Source organism: Oncorhynchus keta, chromosome 30, assembly GCF_023373465.1.
Source record: "Oncorhynchus keta strain PuntledgeMale-10-30-2019 chromosome 30, Oket_V2, whole genome shotgun sequence".
NCBI classification, from domain to species: Eukaryota; Metazoa; Chordata; class Actinopteri; order Salmoniformes; family Salmonidae; genus Oncorhynchus; species Oncorhynchus keta.
The window spans coordinates 8,893,234-8,907,645 of record NC_068450.1 but is presented as its reverse complement, the minus strand read 5'-3'; the positions used below and the strand labels follow the sequence as shown (position 1 = coordinate 8,907,645).

Here is a 14,412-nt window from a genome sequence, read left to right as displayed (position 1 = left end):
CACAGCAATTCCATCAGAGCAGCAAGATTTGTGACCTGTTGCCACAAGAAAAGGGCAACCAGTGAAGAACAAACACCATTGTAAATACAACCCATATTTATGTTTATTTATTTTCCCTTGTGTACTTTAACCATTTGTACATTGTTACAACACTGTATATAGACATAATATGACATTTGTAATGTCTTTATTATTTTGTAACGTCTGTGAGTGTAATGTTTACTGTTCATTTTTATTGTTTATTTCACTTTGTATATTATCTTCTTCACTTGCTTTGGCAATGTTAACATACAGTATATAGATAGATAAAGAGAGACAGATAGATACAGTGGGGCAAACAAGTATTTAGTCAGCCACCAATTGTGCAAGTTCTCCCACTTAAAAAGATGAGAGAGGCCTGTAATTTTCATCATAGGTACACTTCAACTATGACAGACAAAATTAGAAAAAAAAATCCATAAAATCAAATTGTAGGATTTTTTATGAATTTATTTGCAAATTATGGTCACAGGGACGGGCCACTGATTGAGCAGAGCCCTAACCTTATGAAAACCCAAATCTCTCATTTAGAAGCTCGAATCACATTTCATCCCATCATGAATAATTTCATATTCAAACATTTAAATTGAACAACAATTCCATGTGAATCCGATAACTCTGATGTGTAGACTTTCCACTGTAGTGTTTATGTCATCTTATCATTGATGAGAATGTCTCAGATGACAACCGAACTGACATCATATTCATTAAGTACCACCACATATGTTCAATTGGTCTGATTACCAGAATATTGTTCATTTCCCCCCCACCTTCTGATGTTCTCAGAATCTCTATGTTAACCAAGGGGTTTGCAAATGTAACATCAGTAGGGTAGAGAGGAAAAAGGGGGGGAGAGGTATTTATGACTGTCATGAATCTATCCCCAGGCCAACGTCATGACACAGCAAATGCTCTGGAAAACAACAGAAACCTGAAAACACTGTCCAACCTGGAACTGAATGAGTAATGTTTAGTCTGAACCTATATTTTGTTTCCAAAAGCTAAGAAGAAAAATACATGACATTACTTTATAAGGACTGAATGCTAAATTAAGGCTGCCAAGTCTGATACAGCTTCAATTAGCACTGACATGTCAAGTGAGAGGTGTCAAAGCCCTTTAGCCCAACAATGGCAGGAGAGTCTCACAGTCTACTCCTACCAAATGGAGAGGCCTTTCAAGCTGCCTCTCACTGTTCAGAGGTAATTAAAATACAGTACCCTGTGTGTGTAAAGAATGATAACGCAAGATACGATCACAAAATGAAGCTCCATATGAAAAATCAAGAGACATTTTTTACTGACTCTTATAAAAATGGGAACATCAGCAACCCCATCTTCCACACAAACCACCCCCTTACATGGCACAGTGCTATATTAGCACACTACCCCTCTGTTAGGAGAGGGGTTGTTAACGTGGGGTGGAAACTCAGGATACTAGACAACGAGGAATCTGAGTCAGCTAATATACATCTCTATAAGTCTGGAACAGTAATGGTACAGGGCAACCCCAAACAGTTTCAGCTGGACTTTCACCTAATCAAAGAATTAGCCCAGCAGGAGAACTGCAGTCTTACGATGTCATCTACAAAAGCTTAAAACCAAACTGGATGCTCTCCCTTGAGAAAGATACACCCACCCCGAGCGGGTCAGACCAGACCTCTTCATTATATAACCCCACAGACGAGCAACCCAAGCAGAAATTCAACCTCCCAGCACAGAGTGCTACCCCCTCATTGGAATGAAGGATACATTTACCCAGCTGGAGGTAAGGCAGGTGGAGCCGGAACAGCAGGTGATTACACTCCAGTCAGCACAGACCCAGACAACAGTCCAGCACAACAACACCCCCTTAACCAGACCCGGAGAGCTGGAGATGGAAAGAGACATATCTGCACTCTGGACTGGTGAGACAACTTCAACAATATAAAAAGCAAGAGCAGGAGAAGAACAGAGCACTAGAGGAGAGGATCAGACTGCTGGGGGAGAGGGTGAGGGGGATGGCGAGAACAACCCACGAGAGAGGTGGCCACCCCTGCAGAGAAGCCAGCAGACCAGCCCACCTCAGCTACCGACTAAAGCCTTGACATCACAGCAGAACAGAGAAATGAAGAACCCCAAGCCCAGGGGTGTAACGGCCTTCTTCGTTTGTCAAAAGAGAGTCGGACCGAAATGGTTACTCATGTCTTTAATGAAGAGAAATGACGATACATGAAATAACTTTAAATAATACAAAACAACAAACGGAACGTGAAACCTAATTATAGCCTATCTGGTGAAACTACACAGAGACAGGAACAATCACCCACAAAATACACAGTGAAACCATGGCTACCTAAATACGGTTCCCTATCAGAGACAACAAGAATCACCTGACTCTGATTGAGAACCGCCTCAGGCATCCAAGCCTAAACTACACACACCCCTAATCAACCACAATCCCAATGCCTACAAAAACCCCAATACGACAACACAAAAAACCCATGTCACACCCTGGCCTGAACAAATATATAGCGAAAACACAAAATACAATGACCAAGGCGTGACAAGGGGATCTCACCCCCTCTGAGCACCCCCCTGTCAGCCACCCTGATAGCCCTCCTGACAACTCCCCCCCCCCCACACCCACTGAGGACATACACAAGACACAGATTGTTCTCCTTATGGACTCAAATGGGAAATATATACAACAACAAAAAAATATATACAACAACAAAAAAAATATATACAACAACAAAAAAAATATATACAACAACAAAAAAATATATACAACAACAAAAAAATATATACAACAACAAAAAAATATATACAACAACAAAAAATATATACAACAACAAAAAAATATATACAACAACAAAAAAATATATACAACAACAAAAAAATATATACAACAACAAAAAAATATATACGGGGGGAAAAAAAAAATCCCCAAACACAGTGTGTCTAAACTCTGGTGTCCAAACACCCAGCGCGCCCTAGATCTTCTGTCTGAGGATGAACTAGGGTCACCCAGCCACATAATAATACACACAGGCACAAACAACCTGAGAGCACAGTAGGAAAGGGTGGCCACAGCACTGAAGGGAGTGATTGAAAAAGCTTCTTCTACTTTCCTCAGAGCACAAGTGGTTATCTCCACCCTGCTACCACAAAAAGACTTCCACCCTGCTACCATACAACGGGTAAACGCAAGTATTTCCCATGACTGTGCCTCAAAACCAAATGTTTTCCTGGTCCATCACTCCACCCTGGACTTGAACATGCTCTATGACCAGGTCCACCTATACAAGGCAGCAGTGCCCACCTTTGCCCGGACTCTAAAGGACATCTCTCTCAAACGCAGCCCCAACACTTCATACAGGAGCAACAGATCAATAGACACCCCACCCATACCAGCGAGACACTCTCCCAGACCTGTGGGACCCCCACCCTCCCCCTTCACATAGGACCCACACCAAGAGGACCTACATCCAGTCCACAACACCACCAGCCACATACACCCCCCCCAACCAATCAACACCCCCCCAAGTCAACCATGACCGCACTCCATTTAGGTCCCCTCAGATCAGACCTATGCCCCTCCTGCCCACTCCATGCCCCCCACTCCTGCAAAGAGGGCCACAACATGGAAGTCACACATACACCCAGGCATCGAGCGGGAAAACAGGCCCAACCCCCACTCTTACACTAGCCCAAGCCAATGGCATGTACCAGATGCTCAGCAGGCTCTGCTCACACTCACTGGCCTGAGGCCAAACCACACAACAAACAACATTGGACACTTTATGGAACTCAAAGCCTTCACTATCTCATCCTGGAATATCCAAGACCTGAGGTCATCTGCCTTTGGCCTAAAGAGCAGGATTCTGGACTTTATCAATGAAAACAGAAATACAGACATTGTCACCCTACAAGAAACCTGGTATAGAGGAAAAGGACCCACTGGTTGCCCTCTAGGTTACAAGAACCTGACACCCTCAGCACACAGGGGCACAAACACCTGCCTGGAGGTGACAGCATTCCCTCCTCCATATGAGCCCTAGGCACAACTATGACAACATAACCAACAAAACAGGTCACAACTCCTGCAGCTCTGTCGCACGCTGGGTCTGTACATAGTCAACGGTAGGCTTCGCGGGTAGGTACACCTATAGCTCATCTCTTGGCAGTATTACTGTAGACTACTTAATCACTGACCTCAACCCAGAGTCTCTCAGAGCGTTCACAGTCAGCCCACTGACACCCCTGTCAGACCACAGCAAAATCACAGTCTACCTGAACAGAGCAATACTCAATCATGAGGCATCAAAGCCAAGGGAACTGAGTAATATTAAGAAATGCTATAGATGGTAGGAATGTAGTTTGGAAACCTACCAAAAAACAATTAGGCAACAACAAATTCAATCCCTTTTAGACAACTTCCTGGACAAAATGTTCCACTGTAATAGTGAAGGTATAAACTTGGCAGTAGAAACAGTATATTAACAGTATATTTGAGCTCTCAGCTTCCCAACAAATCTAAAAATCTCAAATAGAAAACCAAACAAAATGAACAACAATGACAAATGAAGAATGCAAAAACCTAAGAAAGAAATTGAGAAACCTAAACAACCAAAAACACAGAGACCCAGAAAACCTGAGCCGACACCTTCACTATGGTGAATCACTAAAACAATACAGAAATACACTACGGATGAAGTAGGAACAGCACATCAGAAATCAGCTCAATATAATTGAAGAATCCATAGACTCTAACCACTTCTGGGAAAATTGGAAAACACTAAACCAACAACAACACGAAGAGTTATCTATCCAAAATGGAGATGTGTGGGTAAACCACTTCTCCAATCTTTTTGGCTCTATAACAAAGAACAAATAGCAAAACATATACATGATTAAATACACATCGTAGAATCAACTATTAAAGACCAGAACTCACTGGAATCTCCAATTACATTGAATGAGCTACAGGACAAAATAAAAACACTCCAACTCAAAAAGGCCTGTGGTGTTGATGGTATCCTCAATGAAATGATCAAATATACAGACAACAAATTCCAATTAGCTATACTAAAACTCTTTAAAATCATCTTTAGCTCTGGCATCTTCCCCAATATTTGGAACCAAGGACTGATCAGCCCAATCCACATAAGTGGAGACAAATTTGACCCCAATAACTACCGTGGGATAAGCGTCAACAGCATCCTAGAGGAAATCCTCTGCATTATCATTATCAGCAGACTCGTACATTTCCTCAGTGAAAACAATGTACTGAGCAAATGTCAAATTTGCTTTTTACCAAATTATCGTACGACAAACCCAATTACCGTAAAACATTACATTACATTTAAGTCATTTAGCAGACGCTCTTATCCAGAGCGACTTACAAATTGGTGCATTCACCTTATGACAGACCATGTATTCACCCTGCACACCCTAATTGACAAACAAACCAAAACAAAGGCAAAGTCTTCTTATGCTTATTAATGGAAAGTGGTGTTGGGGGTAAAACATATGACATTATAAAATCCATGTACACAAACAACAATTGTGTCGTTAAAATAGGCAAAAAACACACATTTCTTCCACCAGGGTCGTGGGGTGAGACAGGGATGCAGATGAAGCCCCACCCTCTTCAACATATATGTCAACTAATTGGCGCGGGCACTAGAACAGTCTGCAGCACCCGGCCTCACCCTACTAGAATCTGAAGTCAAATGTCTACTGTTTGCTGATGACCTGGTGCTTCTGTCACCAACCAAGGAGGGCCTACAGCAGCATCTAGATCTTCTGCACAGATTTTGTCAGACCTGGGCACTGACAGTAAATCTCAGAAAGACCTAAATTATTGTGTTCCAAAAAAAGTCCAGTCGCTAGGACCACAAATACAAATTCCATCTAGACACCGTTGCCCTAGAGCACACAAAAACCGATACATACCTAAACATCAGCACCACAGGTAACTTCCACAAAGCCGTGAACGTTCTGAGAGACAAGGCAAGAAGGGCATTATATGCATTCAAAAGGAACATCAAATTTGACATACCAATTAGGATTTGGCTAAAAATACTTGAATCAGTTATAGAACCCATTGCCCTTTATGGTTGTGAGGTTTGGGGTCCGCTCACCAACCAAGAATTCACAAAATGGGACAAAGGCCGCCGTAGGCAGACCTGGCTCTCAAGAGAAGACAGGCTATGTGCACACTGCCCACAAAATGAGGTGGAAACTGAGCTGCACTTCCTAACCTCCTGCCAAATGTATGACCATATTAGAGAGACATATTTCCCTCAGATTACACAGATCCACAAAGAATTTAGAAACAAATCCAATTTTGATAAACTCCCATATCTACTGGGTGAAATTCCAACGGTGTGGGATCACAGACAGACAGACAGACAGACAGACAGACAGACAGACAGACAGACAGACAGACAGACAGACAGACAGACAGACAGACAGACAGATAGATAGATAGATAGATAGATAGATAGATAGATAGATAGATAGATAGATAGATAGATAGATAGATAGATAGAGGGGAGGCAATGTTATTAGTGGGATCCATGAGTTTTTAAGTACACAAGCTTGAGCTGCAAGCTAGGCAATGTGAGCTGATGGATGTGGAAATCGACAGTAGCCACGTGTTTAAAGAGCCTGAACGAGAGGAGAGGACAAGAGGAGAGAGGAGGAGAGGAATGGACTGATGGCACAGAGACAGGGCCAAGCAATTCTAATACAGCCACAGCGTACAACTGACAGTCTATCAAATAGCGTTATGTCATCCCCACTATGACATCATGCTAGTCGCTCCCAGGTATTATCCCTTTAGAGCGCTTTCATGGTCAACAGGAAGAGGCTTCATGGTCAACAGGAAAAGGCTTCATGGTTTAAAGAGACAGACATGGTCAACAGGAAGAGGCTTCATGGTCAACAGGAAGAGGCTTCATGGTTTAAAGAGACAGACATGGTCAACAGGAAGAGGCTTCATATGGTTTAAAGAGACAGGCATGGTCAACAGGAAGAGGCTTCATATGGTTTAAAGAGACAGACATGGTCAACAGGAAGAGGCTTCATATGGTTTAAAGAGACAGACATGGTCAACAGGAAGAGGCTTCATATGGTTTAAAGAGACAGACATGGTCAACAGGAAGAGGCTTCATATGGTTTAAAGAGACAGGCATGGTCAACAGGAAGAGGCTTCATATGGTTTAAAGAGACAGGCATGGTCAACAGGAAGAGGCTTCATGGTCAACAGGAAGAGGCATTGTGTATTATTTGATCATATGAGCTAGTACACTACAGTAATGCCTGAACAACAAGGATCTTTATACACAGAGTTGCAAGAGAGAGAGAGTGAACCAAGGGAACAAAATGTAATTAAATACATGAAAGAGGGTATATTCTAAAACAGAATGTGGTTGGGTTCTAAATATAAAGAGATGTTTGCTTAAATTCTAAGCCTTTCTTTCTACTGCGCTGTCATCCCTGCATAATGTTCTCAGACTGGCCACTGCATCATTGGGTCATAACAACAACAACAGCAACAATAACAGCATAAGAATGTCCCGAGGCTGCCGATCTGACTTCAAAGTCTTTTGTCTTAATTCTTTTGGGATCTTCTCAAATTGAAGAAAGTACAATGACAAAAAGCTTAACTTCAGAACTGTGTGTGTGTGTGTGTGTGTGTGTGTGTGTGTGTGTGTGTGTGTGTGTGTGTGTGTGTGTGTGTGTGTGTGTGTGTGTGTGTGTGTGTGTGTGTGTGTGTGTGTGTGTGTGTGTGTACATGTCAGATGTGAGTAACCAGAGCCTGCTGGGAACAGAACAGTGGTTTGAATGAGGATAATATTCCACAGAGCATCTCTCCTGAGACTGATAGGGTTTTTGGGTAACAAGCGTCAATGCTGTTTCACATGGAGGCACAAATACAGGTTTGGAACACAATTAAATGAGAGGCATTTAAGGGAGACCATGTTTGAGTTTCTTTCTTTCTCTCTCTCGGAGGACCTGAGCCCTAGGACCATGCCTCAGGACAACCTGGCATGATGACTCCTTGTTGTCCCCAGTCCACCTGGCCGTGCTGCTTCTCCAGTTTAAACTGTTCTGCCTGCGTCTATGGAACCCTGACCTGTTCACCGGACGTGCTACCTTTCCCAGACCTACTGTTTTCATCTCTCTAGAGCCAGCAGGAGCGGTAGAGATACTCTTAATGATCGGCTATGAAAAGCCAACTGACCAACTGACCTGCTGACTTGCTGCACCCTCGACAACTACTGTGATTATTATTATTTGACCATGCTGGTCATTTATGAACATTTGAACATCTTGGCCATGTTCTTTTATAATCTCCACCCGGAACAGCCAGAAGAGGACTGGCCACCCCTCATAGCCTGGTTCCTCTCTAGGTTTCTTCCTAGGTTTTGGCCTTTCTAGGGAGTTTTTCCTAGCCAACGTGCTTCAACACCTGCATTGCTTGCTGTTTGGGGTTTTAGGCTGGGTTTCTGTACAGCACTTTGAGATATCAGCTGATGTACGAAGGGCTATATAAATACATTTGATTTGATTTGATTTGATTTGAGTCTGGTCTGAGAAATCTGCTTAAGTCAGTCATGATGATTTGTGAGTGTTTTCCCTCTCTGATAGATAGGACTCAATATTGTTCTGAACTTCAGAGTATGTTGATAGTCTTTTACAGTTTCAGTTCAACATACAGTAGAGTACTGTACTGTACACAGTTTAATGAAGATGAAAATGTTCTCAGCCAAGGCAACATTTGTAATCAAAGTGGGGGATTGTAGAACTATAGAATAGTAATGCAGGGATAAATAACAGAGACCTAGGATATATCCTAACCCTGTGGGGGGGGGTTAGGTTTTGTCCCCCTCCCAGTTTTATCATTGGAATGTGATACAAAACGAGGCTACAATATGCTTTAGGACCATGAGGACAGCTCCGAGTGGTCGGATAGGCTGTTTGGAGTGTTCATCCGACTGGACAAAAAAAAAAAGACGTAATAGCCACAAGACAAAGGCACGACGAACGGTTTAAAGGACACATGTCTACAGCGTCACTCACTCCTCCTCACCAGAGACCAGCCAGAGAGCTAAAAATCCCTTTGCGTATTTAACGTTTATAACAAAACATGTGAAAGCAGCCAGGAATCCAGTCATTTAAATTACGTCCACAATGGAGGATTAGGAGGAGGAAGGAATTTCTCAATGTGAATAACTCCATTAAATGAATACTAAAATTACTAGACGTGCAGTCCAGTAGGAAGGCCATTCAGTATTTGACATTTAGTCCTTGGTGTGGTCGAGGGCATTCGTTTCTACAGACTGTAAAATAACTGAAAGGTTATAGACGCAGTAGCTATTATAATATTATGAGCCGTAGAGTACGGTTGATATTATGAATCATAGAGTACGGTTGATATTATGAATCATAGAGTACGGTTGATATTATGAATCGTAGAGTACGGTTGATATTATGAATCATAGAGTACGGTTGATATTATGAATCATAGAGTACGGTTGATATTATGAATCATAGAGTACGGTTGATATTATGAATCATAGAGTACGGTTGATATTATGAATCATAGAGTACGGTTGATATTATGAATCATAGAGTACGGTTGATATTATGAATCGTAGAGTACGGTTGATATTATGAATCATAGAGTACGGTTGATATTATGAATCGTAGAGTACGGTTGATATTATGAATCATAGAGTACGGTTGATATTATGAATCGTAGAGTACGGTTGATATTATGAATCATAGAGTACGGTTGATATTATGAATCATAGAGTACGGTTGATATTATGAATCGTAGAGTACGGTTGATATTATGAATCATAGAGTACGGTTGATATTATGAATCATAGAGTACGGTTGATATTACGAGTCATAGAGTACAGTTTATATTATGAGTCGTAGAGTACAGTTGATATTACGAGTCATAGAGTACAGTTTATATTATGAGTCATAGAGTACAGTTTATATTATGAGTCATAGAGTACAGTTGATATTATGAATCATAGAGTACGGTTGATATTATGAATCGTTAGAAAGACGGTTGATATTATGAATCATAGTTTTCTTTGATGTTTCTGGTTGATATTATGAATCTGAGTGGGTTGATATTATGAATCAATCAGCAGGTGTTAGAGTACAAATGCAGTTGATATTGGGCCTGTTGTATGTACTGTTTGGTGTTGGGGTTTGTGGGTGATGGTTTATATTATGAGTCATAGAGTACAGTTGATATTACGAGTCATAGAGTACAGTTTATATTATGAGTCGTAGAGTACGGTTGATATTTCAGCAGAGTTGAGGTCCTGTAGATGGTGACATGCTGAATACAGGCTCTGGGAATCTGGATGACAGTTGTTACATGAAAGAGTTGCTTTGTTACTTTCTCAGGGTGTCACATCCTGAACATAGTTTTCTTTGTATGTTTCTATGTTTGGTTTGGTCAGGGTGTGATCTGAGTGGGCATTCTATGTTGGATGTCTAGTTTGTCTGTTTCTGTGTTTGGGCCTGATATGGTTCTCAATCAGAGGCAGGTGTTAGTCTTTGTCTCTGATTGGGAGCCATATTTAGGTAGCCTGTTTGGTGTTGGGTTTTGTGGGTGATTGTTCCTGTCTTTGTGTTTGTTCCACCAGATAGGGCTGTTTTCGGTTTTTCACGTTTCTTGTTTTTGTATATTGTTCTATTTTCATCTTTATTAAAGATGTATCACAATAACCACGCTGCGTTTTGGTCCGCCTCTCCTTCAACAGAAGAATCCCGTGACACAGGGATGAATGTTTAGGTAATGTGTCTGAGGTCTCTGGCTTGACTTGTCTTGAGTGGGACTCAGACATATTCAGACAGACAGTATATTCCCATCCGTTTGTAGATCAATATCAAATCACTTCTGGGTATCAATTAAATACCCCCTAATAGTTTTCCATGAAAATGGACACAAATATTTTGACTTTTTAGCAAAACATTTTTGGGGGAAGCAAGGACTGTATTGGATGGTCTGAGTGGGGAGGGGAAAACGTATTGCTGTCATTGGCAGAGTGGTTTGGAACTCTTTGTTTTTGGTCCATTAACCAATTTACTGCCTGTTGATGTCACCAGGCAAGCTGACACTAGTGGTTAGAGCACTGGACTAGGAACCAAAAGGTTGCAAGGTTGAATCGCCGAGCTGACAAGGTACAAATCTGTCGTTCTGCCCCTGAACGAGGCAGTTAACCCACTGTTCCCAGGCCGTCATTGAAAATAACAAGTTGTTAAAGGTTAAAAAATAATAATAATAATAAAATAAACTTCTGTCCATGCAAACAGGCTGATTTCAAGCTCCTGAGTAGATTGTCATTTCAACCAGAAACAATCAGGAAATAAAATGTTCTCACACTTTTACAGTGTTAGTTTCATCAGCTGTTGTACAATATGATACAAAAAAACAGGAAAAACAGAATGCTGACTGCATTGCACCTTGACAGAGTGTCAACTAGTAGTTTGGGAACTCAGTAATAAACCTCTCGATCTACAGAGTTGACCTCTGGGATGTTTTTGAGGAACGAGGTTCCATTTAAATATATTTAAATACTGAACAGACTTAAGACACTATGAATCAGATACTGTACAGACCTGCTATTAATCAGATACTGTACAGACCTGCTATTAATCAGATACTGTACAGACCTGCTATTAATCAGATACTGTACAGACCTGCTATTAATCAGATACTGTACAGACCTGCTATTAATCAGATACTGTACAGACCTGCTATTAATCAGATACTGTACAGACCTGCTATTAATCAGATACTGTACAGACCTGCTATTAATCAGATACTGTACAGACCTGCTATTATTGAGGGTAAAGTATTATTAATCAGATACTGTACAGACCTGCTATTAATCAGGGTTAAGTTCAGGCCTATAGAATAAACAGTATTCCTTTATAGTTTCTACAGCAGCATCTCATCCTTATTCCACCGAGGACTCTGGAGTCAAATAACGGGGTGTAACATCTCGTGAAACATAAAGACACGGATTACCAGTGACGCCAGCCGTTTGTGTTCTGCACGCCGTTGACCCATCCCTGGAGACACTGTATACAAATGTGTTTTTATATTCTTCACACATTCTTTCAGCGGACAGAGGTCCTTTTGCTCCTTCCACCAATAACCAGTTCAGCGACGTCCATGTTTGATTTTGATAACCATGACAACCCACGGGAAATGGTACAAGACAACAACAAAAAAATCCCGCGTCCCAAATGAAACCATCTTCCCTATATAGTGCACTGCTTTTTTTTGGACCGGAGCCCTATGTTCCCTGGTCAAAACTAGTACACTATGTAGTGAACGGGACGTACCCTTTTTCTGAGTGATCTATATGAGAACATAAACACAGGGCCTAGGTTAGTGTGTGTGTGTTTAAGGGATCTGTGTGTGTGTGTGTGTGTGTGTGTGTGTGTGTGTGTGTGTGTGTGTGTATATGTGTGTGTGTTTCAGGGTGTGTGTGTGTGTGTGTGTGTGTGGATGTGTGTGTGTGTGTGTGTGTGTGTGTGTGTGTGTGTGTGTGTGTGTGTTTAAGGGATCTGTGTGTGTGTGTGTGTGTGTGTGTGTGTGTGTGTGTGTGTGTGTGTGTGTGTGTGTGTGTGTGGTGTGTGTGTGTGTGTGTGTGTGTTTAAGGGATCTGTGTGTGTGTGTGTGTGTGTGTGTGTGTGTGTGTGTGTGTGTGTGTGTGTGTGTGTGTGTGTGTGTGTGTGTGTGTGTGTGTGTGTGTGTGTGTCTCAGGGGCGTGTGTGTGTGTCTGGTGTGTATATGTGTGTGTGTGTGTGTGTTTCAGGGGTGTGTGTTTGTGTGTGTGTGTGTGTGTTTAAGGGGTCTGTGTGTGTGTGTGTTTCAGGGGTGTGTGTGTTTCAGAAGTGTGTGTGTCTGGTGTGTGTGTGTATATGTGTGTGTGTATATGTGTGTGTGTGTCTGGTGTGTGTGTGTGTGTGTTTAACGGGTCTGTGCGTGTGTGTTTTTCAGGGGTGTTTGTGTGTGTGTTTCAGGGGTGTGTGTGTGTATATGTGTGTGTGCGTGTGTTTCAGGGGTGTGTGTGTCTAGTGTGTGTGTGTGTATGTGTGTGTTTAAGTGGTCTGTGTGTGTGTGTGTGTTTCAGTGGGATATGTGTGTGTGTATATTGTGTGTGTGTGTGTGTGTGTGTGTGTGCGTGTGTGTGTGCTTCAGGAGACTATCTATTCCCCTGAGATATAGAAACATTATAACAGTAGATTTGATGAACCTGTAAGATGACAACTGAATCAATAATTAACTGAAGTGTTTTGAAGGTTTTTCATAGAAGCTCATTTAAAACCTGCATTACATCTGGTCACAACATATATTATTTAGGGTACTCATGCAAAACAGTTTTTGGGATTGAGTTACACATCAGATGAACTTAATTTCAAAAAGCAGTCACTTACTGTAATGTACCAGACTGTGTAGTTAAACACAAACTACTAGTGCAGTCCATCAACATAACATGTACAACGTTACTATACAGTACTTCACACAGCTTCCAAGTGACATGATGTGAGGTGGAAAGACTCTTGGAGAGAAAGAGACCACAGCCAGCTGATGGCAGACTGCAGGACTTTACTATCAGCCTGTATGTGGAGACACGGTCCAAACCAATTGCCATTTAAGGGAGTGAATTGAATCCCTGTTGAAATTGTACACAAGCTCCATCACCGATTCCAACCCCCCCCCCCCTGACTCACTTCAGGCGACATCAGAAATCCTCCACAACATTGTCTGATATCAGGAATAGACACAATGGGAGGAATTTCCCAATGATCTGAGCTCTGGGTAATCACAGTCCTGGACACATGCACCTGTGGGCCAGAAAATGTGTGTGTGTGTGTGTGTGTGTGTGTGTGTGTGTGTGTGTGTGTGTGTGTGTGTGTGTGTGTGTGTGCAGGGCACGTGGGTTCTGAGGACCTTGCCATTTAAAGCCTGACAGGCTGCTGCTGTTGGGTAAGTCAGCCTGTCGGTCCACATCATCAGGTCTCCCTCCCCTTTACTCTCTACATCATCAGGTCTCCCTCCCCTTTACTCTCCACATCATCAGGTCTCCCTCCCCTTTACTCTCCACATCATCAGGTCTCCCTCCCCTTTACTCTCCACATCATCAGGTCTCCCTCCCCTTTACTCTCCACATCATCAGGTCTCCCTCCCTTTACTCTCCACATCATCAGGTCTCCCTCCCCTTTACTCTCTACATCATCAGGTCTCCCTCCCCTTTACTCTCCACATCATCAGGTCTCCCTCCCCTTTACTCTCCACATCATCAGGTCTCCCTCCCTTCCCTCCACATCATCAGGTCT

The 14,412-nt window shown here is 42.2% G+C and overlaps 1 protein-coding gene across 1 annotated transcript in view; it reads right to left on the bottom strand.

Moving 5' to 3' along the window:
• Positions 1 to 13,818, bottom strand: part of LOC118373299 (probable E3 ubiquitin-protein ligase MID2) — a 125,776-nt gene extending 111,958 nt beyond the window's left edge. Inside the window, exon 1 of the mRNA XM_052486956.1 lies at positions 13,807 to 13,818. Coding sequence (XP_052342916.1) covers positions 13,807 to 13,818 — 12 coding nt within the window. The remainder of the gene's footprint in view (positions 1 to 13,806) is intronic.
• Positions 13,819 to 14,412: the final 594 nt, after the last annotated feature.